This window comes from Salmo salar, chromosome 28 (genome assembly GCF_965601325.2).
Source record: "Salmo salar chromosome 28, fSalSal1, whole genome shotgun sequence".
Classification (NCBI taxonomy): domain Eukaryota; kingdom Metazoa; phylum Chordata; class Actinopteri; order Salmoniformes; family Salmonidae; genus Salmo; species Salmo salar.
Genome location: NC_138318.1, coordinates 13,955,934 through 13,978,547, shown reverse-complemented (window position 1 = coordinate 13,978,547; position 22,614 = coordinate 13,955,934). Strand labels below are relative to the sequence as shown.

At 45.0% G+C, this 22,614-nt stretch overlaps 2 protein-coding genes across 2 annotated transcripts in view; one reads left to right on the top strand and one right to left on the bottom strand.

The window, feature by feature from the left end:
* si:ch211-250n8.1 (uncharacterized) overlaps window positions 1-20,309 on the top strand; it is a 26,127-nt gene extending 5,818 nt beyond the window's left edge. The window contains exons 10-16 of the mRNA XM_014179502.3: window positions 17,765-17,982; window positions 18,684-18,729; window positions 18,903-18,968; window positions 19,054-19,113; window positions 19,234-19,319; window positions 19,776-19,870; window positions 20,031-20,309. Coding sequence (XP_014034977.2) covers window positions 17,765-17,982; window positions 18,684-18,729; window positions 18,903-18,968; window positions 19,054-19,113; window positions 19,234-19,319; window positions 19,776-19,870; window positions 20,031-20,065 — 606 coding nt within the window. The 3' untranslated portion in view covers window positions 20,066-20,309. The remainder of the gene's footprint in view (window positions 1-17,764; window positions 17,983-18,683; window positions 18,730-18,902; window positions 18,969-19,053; window positions 19,114-19,233; window positions 19,320-19,775; window positions 19,871-20,030) is intronic.
* LOC106589474 (histone H3.3A) lies at window positions 20,223-22,581 on the bottom strand. The gene is made up of 4 exons (XM_045710104.2): window positions 22,433-22,581; window positions 21,451-21,582; window positions 21,149-21,302; window positions 20,223-21,013 (listed from the first exon to the last, which is right to left on the bottom strand). Exons 2-4 carry the CDS (start codon window positions 21,576-21,578, stop codon window positions 20,885-20,887), a joined length of 411 nt encoding a protein of 136 aa, XP_045566060.1. The 5' UTR covers window positions 21,579-21,582; window positions 22,433-22,581; the 3' UTR covers window positions 20,223-20,884.
* Window positions 22,582-22,614: the final 33 nt, after the last annotated feature.

Here is a 22,614-nt window from a genome sequence, read left to right as displayed (position 1 = left end):
TTAACAAGTAATACTTTTTTTCTAAAAAAAAGATAGGGGTCAAAATGATTGGAACCCTTGTTTTCAGTACCTTTTAATAGCTCACCTTGCGAGGATAAAGTCACTGAGCCTTTTTCTAAAAATGTTTTATGAGATTGGAGAACACATTGGGAAGGATCTTAGACCATTCCTCCATATAGAATATTTCCAGATCTATGATATCCTACGTCTGCGTTTATAGACTGCCCTCTTCCATTCAAACCACAGGTTTTCAATGGGGTTTATGTCCAGAGACTTAGATGGCCATTGTAAAATGTTGATTTTTGTGGTCAATTAACAATTTCTTTGTGGATTTTGTGTGCTTGGGGTTATTGTCTTGCTGGAAGATCCACTGGCAAAGGCAACCAGGTTTTGGGCAAAAATGTCCTGGTACTGGGTAAAGGATGCTGTTGACCTTAACAAGGGCCCCAGGACCAGTGGAAGCAAAAAAGCCCCACAGCAATATATTTTACAGTAGGTATGGGGTTCTTTTCTGCCTATGAATCCTTCTTTCAACGTGAAACCCACCACAGTTGTGTGTGGCCAAAGAGCTTTTTTCATGTCATCTGATCATAGCACTGGCTCCAATCCAAGTGCCAATGCCGTTTAGCAAACTCCAGGCATTTAAATGTGTTCAATAACATGAAAATAGAGCTCTTTGGCCGAGCACACCAGTGGTGGGTTTCACGTTGAAAGAAAGATGCATAGGCAGAAAAGAACCCCACAGCTACTGTAACATATAGTGGTGGCACCCCAGTGCCTTCAGAAAGTATTCATACCCCTTCACTTTTCCCACATTTTGTTGTGTTACAGCCTGAATTTAAAATTGATTAAATTGAGATTTTGTGTCACACCATACCCCATAATGTCAAAGTGGAATTACGTTTTTAGAAATTCTTACAATTGTATTACAAATAAAAAGCTGAAATGTCTTTTGAGTCAATATGTATTCAACCTCTTTGTTATGGTAAGCCTAAATAACAAGTCACATAATGAGTTGCATGGACTCTGTGTGCAATAATAGTGTTTAACTGGATTTTTTCATGACTATGCCATCATCTCTGTACCCCACATATACAATTACCTGTGAGGTCCCTCAGTCAAGCAGTGAATTTCAAACACAGATTCAACCACAAAGACCAGGGAGGTTTCCCAATGCCTCGCAAAGAAGGGCACAAATTGGTATATGGTTAAAAATAAAATAAATATCCCTTTGTGCATGGCCAAATTATTAATTACACTTTGGATGGTGTATCAATACTAGAAAGATACAGGCGTCCTTCCTAACTCAGTTGCCGAAGGGGAAATAAACCGCTCAGGGATTTCACCATGAGGCCAATGGTGACTTTAAAACAGTTACAGAGTTTAATTGCTGTGAGGAAACTGATGATGGATCAACAACATTGTAGTTACTCCACAATACTAACCTAAATGACAGAATGAAAAGAAGGAAGCCTGTACAGAACACAAATATTCCATAAAAATATTCCAAAACATGCATCCTGTTTGCAATAAGGCACTAAAGTAAAACTGCATAAAAATGTGGCAAAGAAATTAACTTTATGTGCTGAATACAAAACGTTATGATTGGGGCAAATCCCCACAACACATCACTGAGTACTACTATTCATATTTTCAAGCATGGTGGTGGCTGCATCATGTTATGGGTATGCTTTTCATCGACAAGGACTAGGGAGTTTTTTATAATAAAAATAAACACAATAATGCTATGCACAGGCAAGATCCTAGAGGAAAACCTTTCAGCAGGACAATAACCTAAAATACAAGGCCAAATATACACTGGAGTTGCTTACCAAAACGACATTGAATGTTCCTGAGTGGCTTAGTTACAGTTTTGACTTAAATCAGCTTGAAAATCTATGGCAAGACTTGAAAATGGCTGTCTAGCAAGGATCAACAACCAACTTGACAGAGCTTGAAGAATGTAAAAATATTAAGGTGCAAATATTGTACAATCCAGGTGTGCAAATCTCTTAGAGACTTACCTAGAAAGACACAGCTGTAATCACATTTTTTTTTATAACAAATGTTAGAATTTTTCTTTGACATTACAGAGTATTTTGTGTGAATTGATGCCAAAAAAATTACAATTAAATCAATTTAAATCCCACCTTGTAACACAACAAAATGTGTGAATACTTTCTGAAGGCACTACAGTACAGTATATGGGGCTATTTTGCTTCCACTGGTCCTGTGGAACTTTGAAGAAAGTTGAAGCTCATTTATTGCACTTCTATACAATTTAAAAACCCTAAAATGCTATTTGGAGAACAACAAAAACAAGCTAAAATTTCCCCAGCCATTATCACATTGGTTGCGGTAGCTTCATTCACCTCAGTCGATCTACAAACACAAAGCCTATTAGCTAGGCAGCCCCACGCACCTCTCTGATTCAGAGAGGTTGAGTTACCGTAATTTCCGGACTATTAAGCGCACCTGAATATAAGCCGCACCCACTGAATTATAAAAAAAAAAAAAATGAACATAAATAAGCCGCACATGTCTATAAGCCGCAGGTGCCTACCGGTACATTGAAACAAATGAACTTTACACAGGCTTTAACGAAACACGGCTTGTAACAAAAATAAATAGGCTTTAACGAAACACGGCTTGTAACAAAAAATAAAAAATTTGCAGTAAGCTTTAGTTGTCTTTTTGCACTGAGTCAATTCCTCACGCTGCTGTTTCCAACGTCTTATCATCGACTCATTAAGACCAAGCTCCCGTGCAGCAGCTCTATTTCCTTTTCCAACAGCCAGATCAATCGCCTTCAATTTGAAAGCTGCATCATATGCATTTCTCCGTGTCTTTGCCATGATGAGGGTGACAAAATGACTACCGTAATCAGAATGATGGGAAGTTTGAGAGCGCTCGATTTAATCTAAACAGTAAACAAAAAAGTTTTTGACCGTAACCCGTTCGGCAATTTCATTGGTCTAATGAAAGCTCCATGCCGCCAAAAAACTGAGCACGTCACAGAATATTTTTTTTTTAGAAAAAAATATTTAAAGCGGGAAAAATCCATATATTAGCCGCGTCATTGTTTAAGCCGCGAGGTTCAAAGCCTGGGAAAAAAGTTGCGGCTTATAGTCCAGAATTTACGGTAAATGCGGAAGACACATTTCAGTTGAATACATTCAGTTGGATAACTGACTAGGTATCCCCCTTTCCCCTTTACAATTAGCCACTACACATTAACGATAATTTAATACGTAGAGAGGGATCTGTTAGCAGAAAAGGTATTTTATTAACAAAAGGTAAACAAATACGTTTGCTTTACAGAACTTTTTTTGTGTACATTACACAGCTAATCTCCTGCAATGCTAAAAATTATAACTAGGGGTTGGGGAGAATTTTTTGCAGTTTTAAAAGCAAATTTCCTTTGCAATTATACACATTTTGCCGTGTTAATATTGTCACGGCTCACTTTGATAGCAGGAGGGGTGAAGTCAGGCGCAGGAGACTGAGATCCGTTTAAACGTATGTTTAATAATCCAAACAGGAAAAATGCCGCAACAAGGCAGGTTGCAAAAACAACTAGGAAGGAGGACAGTTCCAAAGATCCACAAGGACGGGGCGCAGCCCGGCAACCCGAATGCCTAAACAAGCAGCTTCACTGGGAAAACATACAAAAATTCCCGACTATCAAACAACATGACAAAGAACAATCCCGCACAAATCCCCAAACGAAACAGACAAACTAAATACCCCCACTAATTGACTAACACAAAACAGGTGCAGACCTAATCAGACAAAACCAACAGACACAGAAACATAGATCGGTGACAGGTAGTAGACAGGCGACGACGACTGCCGAGCACCGCCCGACCGGGGAGAGGCACCACCTTCCGTGGACGTTGTGACAGTACCCCCCCTGACGTGCGGCTCCCGCAGCGCACCGACGCCGGCCTCGAGGACGACCCGGAGGGCGAGGCGCAGGGCGATCCGGATGGAGACTGTGGAATTCCCGCAGCAGAGCTGGATCCAGAATGTCCCCCACCGGGATCCAGCACCTCTCCTCCGAGCCGTACCCCTCCCAGTCCACGAGGTACTGCAGGCCCCCTACCCGAAGCCGGGAGTCCAAGATGGACCGGACTGTGTACGCCGGGCCCCCCCCCCCCCCGATGTCCAGGGGGGGCGGAGGGACCTCCCGCACCTCAGTGTCCTGCAGCGGACCAGCTACCACCGGCCTGAGGAGAGAAACATGAAACGAGGGGTTAATACGGTAATATGAAAGAAGTTGAAACCTATAACACACCTCGTTTATTCTCCTCAGGACTTTGAACGGCCCCACAAATCGAGGACCCAGCTTCCGGCAGGGCAGGCGGAGGGGCAGGTTCCGGGTCGAGAGCCAGACCCTGTCCCCCGGGGTAAACACGGGGGCCTCACTGCGGCGGCGGACCGCGCTCTCCTTGTGCCGTCCTACAGCCCATTTAAGGGCCTCCTGGACGGCACTCCAGGTCTCCTTTGAGCGCTGTACCCATTCCTCCACCGCAGGAGCCTCCGTCTGGCTCTGATGCCATGGCACTAGGACCGGCTGGTACCCCAACACCACCTGAAAGGGCGACAGGTTAGTAGAGGAGTGGCGCAGAGAGTTCTGCGCCATCTCGGCCCATGGGACGAACCTCGCCCACTCCCCTGGCCGGTCCTGGCAATAGGAATAGCAGAAACCTGCACACATCCTAGTTAATACGCTCCACCTGCCCATTGCTCTCGGGGTGAAGACCTGAAGTCAAACTGACCGAGACCCCCAGTCTCTCCATAAATGCCCTCCACACCCGGGACGTGAACTGGGGACCTCGATCAGAGACGATGTCCTTGGGAACCCCGCAGTGCCGGAAGACATGCATAAACAGGGCCTCCGCGATCTGTAGGGCCGTAGGAAGACCGGACAAAGGGAGTAGATGGCAGGACTTCGAGAACCGATCCACAACGACCAGGATCGTGGTGTTCCCCTGAGATGGTGGGAGATCCGTGAGGAAATCCACCGACAGGTGGGATCATGGTTGCTGTTGAACGGGGAGGGGCTGTTGTTTCCCTCGAGGCAGGTGTCTAGGAGCCTTACACTGGGCGCACACCGAACAGGAAGAGACATAATGCCTCACATCCTTAACCAAAGTGGGCCACCAGTACTTCCCTTTCAGACCCCGCACCGTCCGTTCAACACCAGGATGACCCGAGGAGGGTAGTGTGCGACCACTGGATCAGACGATCGCGAACACCGAGCGGGACGTACCTCCGACCCGCGGGACACTGGGGTGGAATGGGTTCTGACCCATGATCCACCGCCTGCTCGATGTCCGCATCCACCTCCCAGACCACTGGTGCCACCAGACAGGAGGCAGGGAGTATGTGAGTGGGATCAATGGCCCGCTTCTCGGTGTCGTAGAGACGCGACAGTGCATCGGCCTTCAGGTTCCGGGAACCTGGGATGTACGAGAGGGTGAACTGAAACCTCGTAAAAAACGTGGCCCACCTGGCTTGACGAGGGTTAAGTCTCCTCGCTGCCCGGATGTACTCCAGATTACGGTGATCAGTCCAGATGAGGAAAGGATGTCGTGCCCCCTCAAGCCAATGTCTCCACACCTTCAGGGCCTTGACCACGGCTAGCAACTCCCTGTCCCCCACATCATAGTTACGCTCCGCCGGACTCAGCTTCTTCGAAAAGAATGCACAGGGGCGAAGCTTCGGAGGCGCGCCTGAACGCTGCGACAGAACTGCTCCTACCCCAGCCTCGGACGCGTCCACCTCCACTATGAATGGCAAAGAGGGGTCCGGATACGCCAGCACTGGAGCGTCAGCAAACAGAGCCTTCAGATGACAAAAGGCTCTGTCCGCCTCTGCCGACCACCGCAGTCGCACCGGACCCCCTTCATCAGTGAGGTAATGGGAGCTGCCACCTGACCAAAGCCCCGGATAAACCTCCGGTAGTAGTTGGCAAAACCCAAGAACCGCTGCACCTCCTTCACCGTGGCTGGAGTCGGCCAATTACGCACGAGCGCAATGCGGTCACATTCCATCACCACCCCGGAGGTGGAAATGCGATATCCCAGAAAAGAGACGGCTTGTTTGGAGAACTCACATTTCTCAGCCTTGACGTACAGGTCATGCTCCAGCAATCGCCTAAGCACTTTACGCACCAGAGACACATGCGTGGCGCGTGGGGCGGAGTAGATCAGAATGTCATCGATGTACACCACCACACCCTGACCGAGCAGGTCCCTGAGAACCTTGTCCACAAAGGATTGAAAGACGGTGGGAGCATTTTTTTACCCCATATGGCATGACGAGGTACTCATAATGGCCAGATGTGGTACTAAATGCAGTTTTCCACTCGTCCCCAGCTCGGATACGCACAAGGTTATACGCGCTCCTGAGATCTAATTTTGTGAAGAAGCGAGCCCCGTGAAATGACTCCACTGCCGTAGCGATGAGAGGTAGCGGGTAACTGAAACCCACTGTGATGGAATTTAGACCTCTATAGTCAATGCATGGGTGCAGACCTCCCTCCTTCTTCTTCACAAAAAAGAAGCTCGAGGAGACGGGTGACGTAGATAACCGAATGTATCCCTGTCTCAAGGACTCAGCGACGTATGTCTCCATAGCCGCTGTCTCCTCCTGAGACAGAGGATACACGTGACTCTTGGGAAGGGCAGCGTTAGCCTGGAGGTATATCGCACAATCTCCTCGTCGATGAGGGAGTAATTGAGTCGCCTTCGTTTTACTGAAGGCGATAGCCAAATCGGCATTTCCGATGGAAACTCCTATACACCTGCCTGAGCACTCCCTCGACCACCCCTTAAGCCCCTCTGCCTCCACGAAATCTTGGGGTTGTGAGTGGCTAGCCAGGGAATTCCCAGTACCACCGTAAACGCTGGGGAATCAATGAGGAACAGGCTTATACATTCCTCATGACCCCCCCGCGTCACCATGACCAGTGGCACTGTGACTTCCCTCACTTGGCCGGACCCTAATGGTCGACTATCTAGGGCGTGCACGGGGAAGGGTTGGTCCAGCTGAACCAGGGGAATCCCTAACTTATTGGCGACCCCACGGTCCATAAAACTCCCAGCCGCGCCTGAATCGACTAGTGCCTTATTCTGGAAGTGAGGGGAATACTCAGGAAAACAAATGGAGGCATACATGTGGCCGACAGAGGGCTCTGGGTGTGGCTGGTTCTGACTCACCTGGGGGGTCGACATGGTGCTCTGCCTGCCATCTGAACTCCCGGGCGAGCTTCTCCAGCACCGGTCCGCAGTGTACCCTCTGCGACCACAGTGGGCGCAGGAGAGGTCCCCGCCTCCGGTCCTCCTAGCTGCAGTCCCTCCTATCTCCATGGGCGTTGGAGCAGGAGGACTGGGAGGTGGAACAAAAAGGCCCCGATTGGAACGCCCCCGGGCAGCCAGCAGGTTGTCCAGCCTGATGGACAGATATATGAGCTGGTCCAGGGTGATGGTATTGTCCCGACAAGCCAGCTCCCGGCGGCTTGTCGGGAGCTGGTCAATCAGTAGTGGTCAATCAGGGCCCATTCATTCCACCCCGATCCAGCGGCGAGGGTCCGGAACTCCAAGGCAAAGTCCTGAGCGCTCCTCGTCTCCTGTCTCAGGTGGAACAATCGTTCATCCGCCGCCTTGCCCTCCGGGGAATGATCGAATACCGCCCGGAAGCGGCGGGTGAACTCCGTGTAGTCATCCCTAGCCGAGTCTGGGCCCTCCCAGACTGCGTTGGCCCATTCTAGGGCTCTACCCGTGAGATAAGGACACTCACCCTCTCCTCTTCGGGGGGGGGGGCAGGTACAGTTCTAGCTGGAGTGGGAACCCCTTGCACCCAGCGGCCGTCCCATCGAACTCCCTGGGGGCGTGATCCTCATCCCACTCGAGCTGGGTTCCGTTGGTGCCGGTAGAGACACAGGGTGGTGAGCTGGCATTGGTGTGGGTGGGGGAGCAACTCTCTCCCAGCTCTACAAACGCGCCAGCACCTGGTCCATGGCTGTGCCCAGGCGATGGAGGAGGCTAGCATGCTGTGTCACCTGTTCCTCCATGGACGGCGCTTTTGCTCCTGCTGACTCCATGTTTTTGGTGCGGGATTCTGTCACGGCTCACTTTGATAGCAGGAGGGGTGAAGTCAGGCGCAGGAGACTGAGATCCGTTTAAACGTATGTTTAATAATCCAAACAGGAAAAATGCCGCAACAAGGCAGGTTGCAAAAACAACTAGGAAGGAGGACAGCTCCAAAGATCCACAAGGACGGGGCGCAGCCCGGCAACCCTAATGCCTAAACAAGCAGCTTCACTGGGAAAACATACAAAAATTCCCGACTATCAAACAACATGACAAAGAACAATCCCGCACAAATCCCCAAACGAAACAGACTAACTAAATACCCCCACTAATTGACTAACACAAAACAGGTGCAGACCTAATCAGACAAAACCAACAGACACAGAAATATAGATCGTGGCAGCTAGTAGGCAGGCGACAACGACCGCCGAGCACCGCCCGACCGGGGAGAGGCGCCACCTTCCGTGGACGTTGTGACAAATATGATATCTGAGTGAAAGTGACTAACAAAATTAACAGGGACACTGGGCACGTGCCCTGCTTTCTGTCAGAATTCCAGTCGTTAAATAAAGGTTAAATAAAATTCCAATAAACGTTATACCCCTTGATCTTCAAGAATAGGACTTTGAAATATGGAAGTATAGATTAGCCAAATTGTTTTACCTGAGCATAACCCCACAACCAAGGACTTATTAGCCAACCCTATTCTGTTGTCTATTTTGTTGTCATGGAGGACTGATTGGGCTCATTGTTTCGAGTTGAAAAATAAATACTGCGCTCATGGAATGGCATGCTTTGAGAATGACTGAAAAGTGCTAATTACATGTGATAAATGAATGCCATATGCTGCATTTTCTATAGGCCTATTGTTTACCTTTTTGTTGGTGACACTTTGATATATTGATAATATGCAGCTGTTTAAAGGGCACATCCACAGATGAAATAATAACAAAACGGTCGACCTGCCTCTGGTTTGGTAAAAAGCTGGGGGATGGGCCTAGAGAAATGTAACCACAGTCAGATTAATAGACAGAGCTATGGATGCAAGGACTGACCATCCATGATATAAAAATTATTGTTTTAACCATGTTATGAAGCTACACAGTGTTTGTTTACATTTACAATGTTTACAAACATTGGAGAAAAACAATCAAACCCAGAAATGCTGATAGAATGTAAGATGTCGCCGGAGCAGATGGCAGACATTTTACGTGCCCCCAATGGATAGTGTTTTTTTGTTCGTAATTGTTTTATTTTTTACAATTTTTGTACATAATGTTGCCGTCTCTTATGACCGAAAATAACTTCTAATCATCAGGACTGCGATTACTCACCACGGACTAGCAGAATCCTTTTTCTTCTTTCACAACTCTGACGAGCCCGAGGCGGAGGATATACGGCTCCCTCGGGAACATGCCCTGACCCCAGTGATCTGCGTGAATAGGAGGCGGAGAAAGAGAGGCTGGAGGGCGGGCTGTCTTCTGAGGAGTCGGAGGCGATCAAATAAACCCCCACTCCCCTCAATTCTGCTAGCAAACATGCAATCTTTGAACAATAAAATTGACAAGTAATTGTGAAGATTAAACTACCAATGGGACATTAAAAACTGTAACATCTTATGCTTCACGGAGTCGTGGCTGAACGTTGACAATATCAACATACAGCTGGCTGGTTATACGATGTACCGGCAGGATAGAACAGCGGCGTCTGGTAAGACAAGGGGCAGCGGTCTATGTATTTTTGTAAACAACAGCTGGTGCACGATATCTAAGGAAGTCTCGAGCTATTGCTTGCCTGAGGTAGAGTTTCTCATGATAAGCTGCAGACCAAATTACCTACTGAGAGAGTTTTCATCTATATTATTTGTAGCTGTTTACATACCACCACAGTCAGAGGCTGGCACTAAGATAGCATTGAATGAGCTGTATACCTCCATAAGGAAACAAGAAAATGCTCACCTAGAGGTGGCGCTCCTAGTACCCGGGGACTTTAATGCAGGAAAACTTAAATCAGTTTGACCAAATTTCTATCAGCATGTTAAACATGCAACCAGGGGGAAAAGAACTCTGGACCACCTATACTCAACACACAGAGATGCATACAAATCTCTCCCTCGAAATCCATTTGGCAAATGTGACGATAATTCCATCCTCCTGATTCCTGCTTACAAGCAAAAATTAAAGCAGGAAGCACCAGTGACTAGATCAATAAAAAAGTGGTCAGATGAAGCAGATGCTAAGCTACAGGACTGTTTTTCTAGCACAGACTGGAATATGTTCCGGGATTCCTCCAATTGCATTGAGGAGTACACCACATCTGCCAAAGCTTCATCAATAAGTGCATCGATGACGTCGTCCCCAAAGTGACTGTAAGTACATACCCCAACCAGCATCCGCACTGAGCTAAAGGCTAGAGCTGCTGCTTTCATGGAGCGGGTCTCTAATCCGGAAGCTTATAAGAAATCCCGCTATGCCCTCCGACGAACCATCAAACAGGCAATGCGTCAATACAGGACTAAGATCGAGTCGTACTACACCGGCTCTGATGCTCATCGGATGTGGCAGGGCCTGTAAACCATTACAGATTAAAGGGAAGCACAGCCAAGAGCTGCCCAGTGACACGAGCGTACCGGATGAGCTAAACTACTTCTATGCTCGCTTCGAGGCAAATAACACTGAAACATGCATGAGAGCACCAGCTGTACCGGAAGACTGTGTGATAACGCTCTCCGCAGCCGATGTGAGTAAGATCTTTAGACAGGTCAATATTCACAAGGCTGCAGGGCCAGACGGATTACTGCGAGCATTCACTGACCAATTAGCAAGTATCTTCACTGTCATTTTCAACCTCTCCCTGTCCGAGTCTGTAATACCAACATGTTTTAAGTAGACCACCATAGTGCCTGTGCCCAAGAACACTAAGGTAACCTGCCTGAATGACTACCGACCCGTAGCACTCACATCTGTAGTCATGAAGGGCTTTGAAAGACTGGTCATGGCTCACCTCAACACCATTATCCCAGAAACCCTAGACCCACTCCAATTTGCATACCGCCCCAACAGATCCACAGATGATGCAGTCTCTATTGCACTCCACACTGCCCTTTCCCACCTGGAAAAAAGGAACACCTATGTGAGAATGCTATTCATTGACTACAGTTCAGTGTTCAACACCATAGTGCCCTCAAAGCTCATCAATAAGCTAAGGACCCTGGGACTAAACACCTTGCTCTGCAACTGGATCCTGAACTTCCTGACGGGCCGCCCTCAGCTGGTAAGGGTAGGTAACAACACATCCACCACTCTGATCCTCAACACAGGGGCCCCTCAGGGGTGCGTTCTCAGCCTCCTCCTGTACTCCCTGTTCACTCATGACTGCACGGCCAGGCACGACTCCAACACCATCATTAAGTTTGCAGATGACACAACAGTGGTAGGCCTGATCACCGACAACAACGAGACAGCCAATAGGGAGGAGGTCAGGGACCTGGCCAGGTGGTGCCAGGACAACAACCTCTCCCTCAATGTGATCAAGACTAAGGAGATGATTGTGGACTACAGGAAAAAGAGGACCGAGCACGCCCCCATTCTCATCGACGGGGCTGCAGTGGAGCAGGTTGAGAGCTTCAAGTTCCTTGGTGTCCACATCACCAACAAACTATCATGGTCCAAACACACCAAGACAGTTGTGAAGCGGGCATGACAAAACCTATTCCCCCTCAGGAGACTGATAAGATTTGGCATGGTCCTCAAAAGGTTCTACAGTTGCACCATTGAGAGCATCCTGACTGGTTGCATCACTGCCTGGTATGGCAACTGCTCGGCCTCTGACCTCAAGGCACTACAGAGGGTAGTGCAAACGGCCCAGTGCATCACTGGGGCCAAGCTTCCTGTCATCTAGGACCTCTATACCAGACGGTCAGAGGAAGGCCCTAAAAATTGTCAAAGAGTCTAGCCACCCTAGTCATTGACTGTTCTCTGTTACCACATGGCAAGCGGTACCAGAGCGCCAAGTCTAGTTCCAAGAGGCTTCTAAACAGCTTCTACCCCGAAGCCATAAGACTCCTGAACATCTAGTGAAATGGCTACCCAAACTACTCACATTGCCCCCCCCCCCCCCACACCACTTTCTGTTGTCATCTATGCATAGTCACTTTAATTAACTCTACCTACGGTGAGGAAAAAAGTATTTGATCCCCTGCTGATTTTGTACGTTTGCCCACTGACAAAGAAAGGATCAGTCTATAATTTTAATGGTAGGTTTATTTGAACAGTGAGAGACAGAATAACAACAACAAAAATCCAGAAAAACGCATGTCAAAAATGTTATAAATTGATTTGCATTTTAATGAGGGAAATAAGTATTTGACCCCTCTGCAAAACATGACTTAGTACTTGGTGGCAAAACCCTTGTTGGCAATCACAGAGGTCAGACGTTTCTTGTAGTTGGCCACCAGGTTTGCACACATCTCAGGAGGGATTTTGTCCCACTCCTCTTTGCAGATCTTTTCCAAGTCATTAAGGTTTCGAGGATGACGTTTGGCAACTTGAACCTTCAGCTCCCTCCACAGATTTTCTATGGGATTAAGGTCTGGAGACTGGCTAGGCCACTCCAGGACCTTAATGTGTTTCTTCTTGAGCCACTCCTTTGTTGCCTTGGCTGTGTGTTTTGGGTCATTTTCATGCTGGAATACCCATCCACGACCCATTTTCAATGCCCTGGCTGAGGGAAGGAGGTTCTCACCCAGGATTTGACGGTACATGGCCCCGTCCATCGTCCCTTTGATGTGGTGAAGTTGTCCTGTCCCCTTAGCAGAAAAACACCCCCAAAGCATAATGTTTCCACCTCCATGTTTGACGGTGGGTATGGTGTTCTTTGGGTCATAGGCAGCATTCCTCTTCCTCACAAACACGGCGAGTTGAGTTAATGCCAAAGAGCGCCATTTCACCCAGTTGTCCTCTGAATCATTCAGATGTTCATTGGCAAACTTCAGACGGGCATGTATATATGCTTTTTTGAGCAGGGAGACCTTGCGGGCGCTGCAGGATTTCAGTCCTTCACGGCGTAGTGTGTTACCAATTGTTTTCTTGGTGACTATGGTCCCAGCTGCCTTGAGATCATTGACAAGATTCTCCCGTGTAGTTCTGGGCTGATTCCTCACCGTTCTCATGATCATTGCAACTCCACGAGGTGAGATCTTGCATGGAGCCCCAGGCCGAGGGAGATTGACAGTTCTTTTGTGTTTCTTCCATTTGCGAATAATCGCACCAACTGTTGTCACCTTCTCACCAAGCTGCTTGGCAATGGTCTTGTAGCCCATTCCAGCCTTGTGTAGGTCTACAGTCGTGTTCCTGACATCCTTGGAGAGCTCTTTGGTCTTGGCCATGTTGGAGAGTTTGGAATCTGATTGATTGATTGCTTCTGTGGACAGGTGTCTTTTATACAGGTAACAAACTGAGATTAGGAGCACTCCCTTTAAGAGTGTGCTCCTAATCTCAGCTCATTACCTGTATAAAAGACACCTGGGAGGCAGAAATCTTTCTGATTGAGAGGGGGTCAAATACTTATTTCCCTCATTAAAATGCAAATCAATTTATAACATTTTTGACATGCGTTTTTCTGGATTTTTTTGTTGTTATTCTGTCTCTCACTGTTCAAATAAACCTACCGTTAAAATTATAGACTAATCACTTCTTTGTCAGTGGGCAAACGTACAAAATCAGCAGGGGATAAAAAATTTTCCCTCACTTTACATGTACATACTACCTCAACTAACCGGTGCCCCCGCACATTGACTCTGTACCGGCACCTCCCTGTATATATTGTTATTTTTTTACTGCTGCTCTTTAATTACTTGTTACTTTATCTCTTATTCTTATCCGTATTTTTTAAAACTGCACTGTCGGTTAGGGGCTCGTAAGTAAGCATTTCACTGTTGTATTCGGCCCATGTGACTAGTAGAATTTGATTTGATTTTGATTTGCTGCTCCAGATACACAAATAGTCTAAAGAAGACCAGTTTTATTGCTTCTTTAATCAGAACAACAGTTTTCAGCTGTGCTAACATAATTGCAAAAAGGTTTTCTAAGGATCAATTAGCCTTTTAAAATGATGAACTTGGAATAGCTAACACAACGTGCCATTGGAACACAGGAATGATGGTTGCTGATAATGGGCCTCTGTACGCCATTGTAGATATTCCATAACAAATCTGCCGTTTCCAGCTACAATAGTTATTTACAACATTAACAATGTCTACACTGTATTTCTGATCAATTTTATGTTATTATAATGGACAATAAAATTACTTTCGAAAACAAGGAAATGTATAGGTCACATATATATACATACATATATATATTATATATATATATATAGTTGAAGTCGGAAGTTTACGTTCACAATTTCTGACATTTAATCCAAGTAAAAATTCCCTGTCTTAGGTCAATTAGGATGACCACTTTATTTTAAGAATGTGAAATGTCAGAATAATAGTAGAGAGAATGATTTCTTTCAGCTTTTATTTCTTTCATCACATTCCCAGTGGATCAGAAGTTTACATACACTCAGTATTTGGTAGCATTGCCTTTAAATTGTTTAACTTGGGTCAAACGCTTCGGGTAGCCTTCCATAAGCTTCCCACAATAAGTTGGGTGAATTCTGGCCCATTCCTCCTGACAGAGCTGGTGTAACTGAATCAGGTCTGTAGGCCTCCTTGCTCGCACACACTTTTTCAGTTCTGCCCACAAATTTTCAATATGATTGAGGTCAGGGCTTTGTGATAGCCACTCCAATACCTTGACTTTGTTGTCCTTAAGCCATTTAGCCACAACTTTGGAAGTATGCTTGGGGTCATTGTCCGTTTGGAAGACCCATTTGCGACCAAGCTTTAACTTCCTGACTGATGACTTGAGATGTTGCTTCAATATATCCACATAATTTTCCTTCTTCATGATGCCATCTATTTTGTGAAATGCACCAGTCCCTCCTGCAGCAAAGAGCCCCCACAACATGATGCTGCCACCCCCGTGCTTCAAGGTTGGGATGGTGTTCTTCGGCTTGCAAGCCTCGCCCTTTTCCCTCCAAACATAACGATGGTCAATATGGCCAAACAGTTCTATTTTTGGTTCATCAGACCAGAGGACATTTCTCCAAAAAGTATGATCTTTGTCCCCATGTGTAGTTGCAAACCGTAATCTGGCTTTTTTTATGGCGTTTTGGAGCAGTGGCTTCTTCCTTGCCGAGTGGCCTTTCAGGTTATGTCGATATAGGACTCGTTTTACTGTGGATATAAATGATTTTGTACCTGTTTCCTCCAGCATCTTCACAAGGTCCTTTGCTGTTGTTCTAGGATTAATTTGCACATTTCGCACCAAAGTACGTTCATCTCTAGGAGACAGAATGCGTCTCCTTCCTGAGTGGTATGACGGCTGCGTGGTCCCATGGTGTTTATACTTGCGTACTATTGTTTGTACATATGAACGTGGTATCTTCAGGTGTTTGGAAATTGCTCCCAAGGATGAACCAGACTTGTGGAGGTCTACAATTTTTTTCTGAGATCTTGGCTGATTTCTTTTGATTTTCCTATGATGTCAAGCAAAGAGGCACTGAGTTTGAAGGTAGGCTTTGAAATACATCCACAGGTACACCTCCAATTGACTCAAATTATGTCAATTAGCCTATCAGAAGCTTCTAAAGTCATGACATAATTTTCTGGAATTTTCCAAGCTGTTTAAAGGCACAGTCAACTTAGTGTTTGTAAACTTCTGAACCACTGGAATTGTAATAGTGAATTATGTTAAATAATCTGTCTGTAAACAATTGTTGGAGAAATGACTTGTGTCATGCACAAAGTAGATGTCCTAACCGACTTGCCAAAACTATAGTTTCTTTACAAGAATTTTGTGGAGTGGTTGAAAAACAAGTTTTAATGACACCAACCTAAGTGTATGTAAACTTCGGACTTCAACTGTATATATATATATATACAGTACCAGTCAAAAGTTTGGACACACCTACTCATTTTTCTTTATTTTTACGTTTTAGTGAAGACATCAAAACTGTGAAATAACATATATGGAATCATGTAGTAACCACAGAAGTGTTAAACAAATCAAAATATATTTTATATTTGAGATTCTTCAAATTAGCCATCCTTTGCCTTGATGACAACTTTGAACACTCTTGGCATTCTCTCAACCAGCTTCACCTGGAATGCTTTTCCAACAGTCTTGAAGGAGTTCCCACATATGCTCAGCACTTGTTGGCTGCTTTTCCTTCACTTTGCGGTTCAACTCATCTCAAACCATCTCAATTGGGTTGAGGTCGGGTGATTGTGGAGGCCAGGTCATCTGATGCAGTACTCCATCACTCTCCTTCTTGGTCAAATAGCCCTTACACAGCCCGGAGGTGTGTTTTGGGTCATTGTCCTGTTGAAAAACAAAAGAGAGTCCCACTAAGCACAAACCAGATGGGATGGCGTATTGCTGCAGAATGCTGTGGTAGCCATGCTGGTTAAGTGTGCCTTCAATTCTAAATAAATCAAAGACAGTGTTACCAGCAAAGCACCGCCACACCATCACACCTCCTCCTCCATGCTTCATGGCTGGATCCACACATGCAGAGATCATCCGTTCACCTATTTTGCGTCTCACAAAGACACAGCGGTTGGAACAAAAAATCTACAATTTGGACTCATCAGACCAAAGGTCAGATTTCCACTGATCTAATGTCCATTGCTCGTGTTTCTTGGCCCAAGCAAGTCTCTTCTTATTGGTTTCCTTTAGTAGTGGTTTCTTTGCAGCAATTTGACCATGAAGGCCTGATTCACGCAGTCTCCTCTGAACAGTTGATGTTGAGATGTGTCTGTTACTTGAACTCTGTGAAGCATTTATTTGGGCTGCATTTTCTGAGACTGGTAACTCTAATGAACTTATCCTCTGCAACAGAGGTAATGCTGGGTCTTCCTTTCCTGTGGCGTTCCTCATGAGAGCCAGTTTCATCATAGCGCTTGATGGTTTTTGCGACTGCACTTGAAGAAACTTTCAAAGTTCTTGACATTTTCCGGATTGACTGACCTTCATGTCTGAAAGTAATGATAGACTGCCATTTCTCTTTGCTTATTTGAGTTGTTCTTGCCATAATATAGACTTGGTCTTTTACCAAATAGGGCTATCTTCTGTATACCACCCCTACCTTCTCACAACACAACTGATTGGCTCAAACGCATTAAGAAGGAAATCAATTCTACAAATAATCTTTTAACAAGGCACACCTGTTAATTGAAATGCATTCCAGGTGACTACCTCATGAAGCTGGTTGAGAGAATGCCAAGAGTGTGCAAAGCTGTAATCAAGGCAAAGGGTGGCTACTTTGAAGAATCTCAAATATAAAGTATATTTTGATTTGTTTAACACTTTTTTGGTTACTACATGATTCCACGTGTTATTTCATTGTTTTGATGTCTTCACTATTATTCTACAATATAGAAAATAGTAAAAATAAAGAAAAACCCTTGAATGACTAGGTGTCCAATCTTATGGTTGGTGCTGTATACAGCCACACCTTAGACAAACCATATATTTATTTAATATGCTGTACAGGGCGTTTTTCTCTTTGAATATTTAATTGAGACATTGTGCTTTTGTGTGTGTGTGTGTTCTCAGGCAGGTGTGGTCCTCTCCAGGCTTAAGGGGCGTCCCCTGTCCCTGCGTGTGTTACGGTGGTGTGTGCAGGACGGGGGTGTATATCGCCCCATCATCAAACTCCTAAGAGCTCTTAGAGAAGAGAACCCCTCCCTGCAGCTAGGCCCCTCCCCTTCCTCCCAAGAACCCACCAATCAGGGCCAGAGGCCCACACCCTCTCAGTGCCTCAAAGACGGAAGGCAAGTCTGAGGGATTGTTGTTGCGTTAATGCACCTGTTATTGGTTTGCAGCCCGCTAATAAGAAAGCAATTTGGTGGTATTACCAATGATGTATATAAACCCTGGATTGCTATGTATTGGACAATGAGAGGCTTTGAAGTCACCAGTCGGCAATATTGGCACTCCCCAGAAGAAGCAGTCCTCCATAGGAATGAATGGAATTCTACAGAATTTCAATGAAATGTTTCAAGGACAAAATGACATGTATTTAGTATTTTTTGTGGGGACAGTAACATTAGTACATTCTGCAAATGTTACTTTAAGGAAAAAAATGTATTTTTTCACGTTTTTATTTGTATGTTTAGCTTACATATAATTAATCAAAGGTGCATTAATTTGCAATAGAATAAATGTAGCGAAAACAAACATAGACATTAATTAATGCATATCTATAGCTTCCAAAGTATTTTTTATAACAGTGGGGGAGTTCCAAGATGGAGGTGCGGTATCGTCAGCGGTGGCTGTTAGTCATCTAATGTATATATAAATGATTGGGTACTACCATATTGCTTATACCAATCCCATCCATTCAGATCTACTGTGTTCAGGGCGTAGGGCTATTTGTAGTTTCACACTGAAATCTGTTTCTAATCTCTTATGTTAAAATAATACACAGGCATGTTTACCTAATCTGAGGCACTAAACCCCTCTCTCCCCACAGAATTGTGTACATTGTGCAGTTCTTGGGAAAGACAAACATTGGAATGGTAGATATGTTATTTTTATAATTACATGGTGTGTATTGTCTTAGTGTTTCACTGTTTGAGAAGATTTTTATTTTGTACTATTTGCACATCAATTGTGGTTTGTTGTGTACTTGTGGTTATTGTGTGTTAAATTGTGTGTGACTGTGTGTATGTTTTATCTCTTTTCTTGACAGTATGGAGGCAAGGAGGTGCTTCAACATGGAATCCCCCTGGTCTTACAGCAAAACCAGCCCAGCATGGTACTGACAAATAGAGACATGCTGACCTGACTAGTTTGTTGTAATCTAATCTAACTACTAACATATCCTCTCACTTTCCCAACAGGAAGTACTTTTAGACCTTAAGGAAACCCACTTGATCTGCACTGAGAAATCCAATATGACAGTGAGTAACTGGTACATAATATCACACGTTGGTTAAACAGGTTTTGTCCAGTGGATCGAAATTATTATATAGGGTTGTTGGTTGAAATACTGAATTTTCCCCCTTTGTGTTTATGTTTAGGAGTTGTTCCAGCATCATTATCCAGAGATCTCATGTGTAGGGCGGTTTGGCCAGCCGGACTATACCGTCTTTGCCTTCTGCGTAGTGTGAGTATTAATAAAAAAAATCAGCCATTATATCAGAGAATAGTCCCAGGCCCTCTCACCATTGCAGATACATTCCAATAAATACAAATGTTACAACCTTAAGACATGCCTTTTTACATAGTCTGTGCAAAAACACACTCAAATGAGTCATTCCTCATTGTACAGTAGACCTAATAACTGGACAGGAATAGTAGCATCCTGGTTTCCTGTCGTTCCAGCTATAAAAATACCCTTAACCAGGTTTAGGGTCAGTTTACACTATCCCCATCCTAACAATAACATTCAGAAGGGGAAATAGAGAACAGTTCTTAGATCAGCATCTAGGGGCAACCTCAATGAATTTCTAAAGCTCTCCTCTGGAGAAAACCATTAACAGCAGTGATGACGCATCCTGAGCTGGCACAGTTCCGTTGCCTGAGAGCAGATGTCAGAACGTGTAATTGGCTCCGTTTTCAGAGACTCCCCAGAAACTCCTCAGTCAACAGGATTCTGCTGTGTGGTGCTTAGAGCCAGCACGGTCAAAGAATGTGAGGAGATCGTCAACCGCATCGGTGAGTATAATTGAAGACAATTAAATATCTCTGGTATGATCATTGGCTTGTGGGATGCCATCAAGACTGTAAACATTTGAAATATTGGGATAGTCTTTCAATTAAAATCCCGTTCGTCACACTTCAAAATCAGATTTTTTTTTTTTTTTCAATTCCACAGCTACTGGTTTCAAGCACACGGAGTGGTTCGTATGAAAAGAAACCCCTTGACAACTGGATATGTGCCAAGCATCAAAATCTTGTGGCAATTGAATAAACACGTGCTTTGAAAAATACAAGTGTGAACACCAAATGTAAAAGCCCCTAGTGGATAGACATTATCCTCAGAACAAGAACCACAAACACATGAGCATTTATTCATAAAGACATTTAATAGAAAGACTACAATGTGACAATGCTTCCATAAATAGTATTAAATGTAGCTGCCAAGGTTTTGAATGTTGGAAAAATAACATGTAAAAAGCAGTTCAGAATATACAGGGGGGCTTTGTCATGCTCCTGGCCATCCCAGACAGTGTCAAGAGGTAAATCCCAACACCACTATGTAGTAGTGAAGTGTTGTGCAAGACATGCTGACAGAGGGTGGAAATTGATGAAGGACCAAGACCATTCCTTCCCCTGGCAGCTGAGAAGAATTCAGTCATCTTGAATCCCTCTTCTCCCCCCCCCCCCCCCCCACACACCTTGAACCACAAGCAAGAGCTCCAACCTCATCTGGAGCCTATACTATCCACCAGGATCCAAAAATGAGCCAGTTTAACATTTGAAGAGGGCATCTGATTGAACAGTCAAGTAATACACTATCCTCTACTCAATGTAAAAACAAGCCTCATTTGCAATTGAAGCAGATATTCCTACATTCCTCTTTCCTCACATTGGCCAGATCTGAGTTGAGGTTTGTGGAATGACTGATCTCTTATTCTAAAATACATTACAAAAAAAAGGAAACAAAAAAAGATTATGAAATGGTTAAGATAAATAGGATTATGTCTGGAGCAGGCAGTTGAACACCATTTAAGCCCTCTCTCCCCTTATCCTCCGGGCCAGCTGGATGTCTTTGGGCATGATGGTGACACGCTTGGCGTGGATGGCACACAGGTTGGTGTCCTCGAACAGACCCACCAGGTATGCTTCGCTGGCCTCCTGTTGGAGAGAAGAGAGAAAAAAAGTGGGAAATCACAAAATATGGGAATAATACAAATTGTTATCGTTCCAGTTTGCCCTGTCCATCAGGCCTCATACGATTAGTGTGATAGCAGCAGTCAGTGTGGATCTTACCTGGAGAGCTCCAATGGCAGCACTCTGGAAACGCAGGTCAGTCTTGAAGTCCTGGGCGATTTCTCTCACCAGGCGCTGGAAGGGCAGCTTGCGGATCAGCAGCTCAGTTGACTTCTGGTAACGACGGATCTCACGCAGAGCCACAGTTCCTGGCCTGGGGAATAAAAACAGTACAATGTTAGATTAGATATTAATCCTAAAAATGTGTGAAATTAGAACTGTTACTGACCCACATCTGCAGGTTAAATCTAGACAACGTAAACAAAATAATGTTGGAAAACCGGTTGAACTGCTCCCAGTACCTGTAACGATGGGGTTTCTTTACTCCTCCGGTGGATGGCGCGCTTTTCCTGGCTGCCTTTGTAGCGAGCTGCTTCCTTGGCGCCTTTCCTCCGGTGGACTTGCGGGCGGTCTGCTTGGTACGAGCCATTTTACTAGAAAATTTAAATAACGGCGATTATGGTCAGTCTGGGATTTGAAGAGGGTAATACGGATTTGAAATAGCTTTTCAAAACGAGGCACAACGTCTACGACCTTGGGCTATATGCTGCAAGTTCAGTTGCCTCAAACCAACAGCTCAAATGTTGCAGCCGAAAACGCTTAAAATTGGCCCCGTCACCTTTGCTAGGTAGTGACGATTGTTGCTAAACTCGTAACAATCGTTAATTTGAATACTCCCCCTCCCCTAGGTACCGCTCCGAGAGGAGTCTCGTCGGTGCCAGCAGCGCGCTTGATTATGAACAAACCTCCCCGCCTTAACTTGTTGCCTTCCAACATTTCGTATTTTTGCACTGCAGTGCGTACCTCCGTTCGTTTGAGCGGGCAAACGCTATAGCTAAGTGTATTAAATACGTTTTGCTATCAATTTAACGAGTCATTGTGGGTATAACGCCAGCTAAACGAAGACACTTACTGTGGCAAAGATACCGTTAAAAACGTAAATCTACAACACTGATCGACCACTAACCAACCAAGCGCATTAGCACTATGGCTAACGTTAACTAGCAACATGCCATATAGCAACGTTAACGTTCATTAAAACTCACGCTCCTGCTTGAATCGAAAGTCACATTCTTAGTAACAAAATAGCTATCTAGAAAGAAGAAAATGCAGTAAACCAAGTTAACGTAATTTACCTACAGTACTGTAGCCAACCAAGTCTGTTTAGCCTCCAGCCAGCTCAGATATCCAATTGGAATTCTATTGTTCCATATTTAAGACCGTTAACTTCAAATATTTGTGATTGGTAAGAAGAAAACTACCACAACCGCTAAAGTTACTTACCGATTGGTAACTGCCGGATTATTCCAAAACTGAACGTATTTAAAGTTACTCCGTTTCCTTCAGACACACACCACGAATAACGATAACTGGGGAAGTGAGTCAAACGTTATATTTCCCCATGACGTCAACTAACCGTTTATAAATCCGGTTGGTTGAGAACTCGAAACTCGTGAGACCATTGG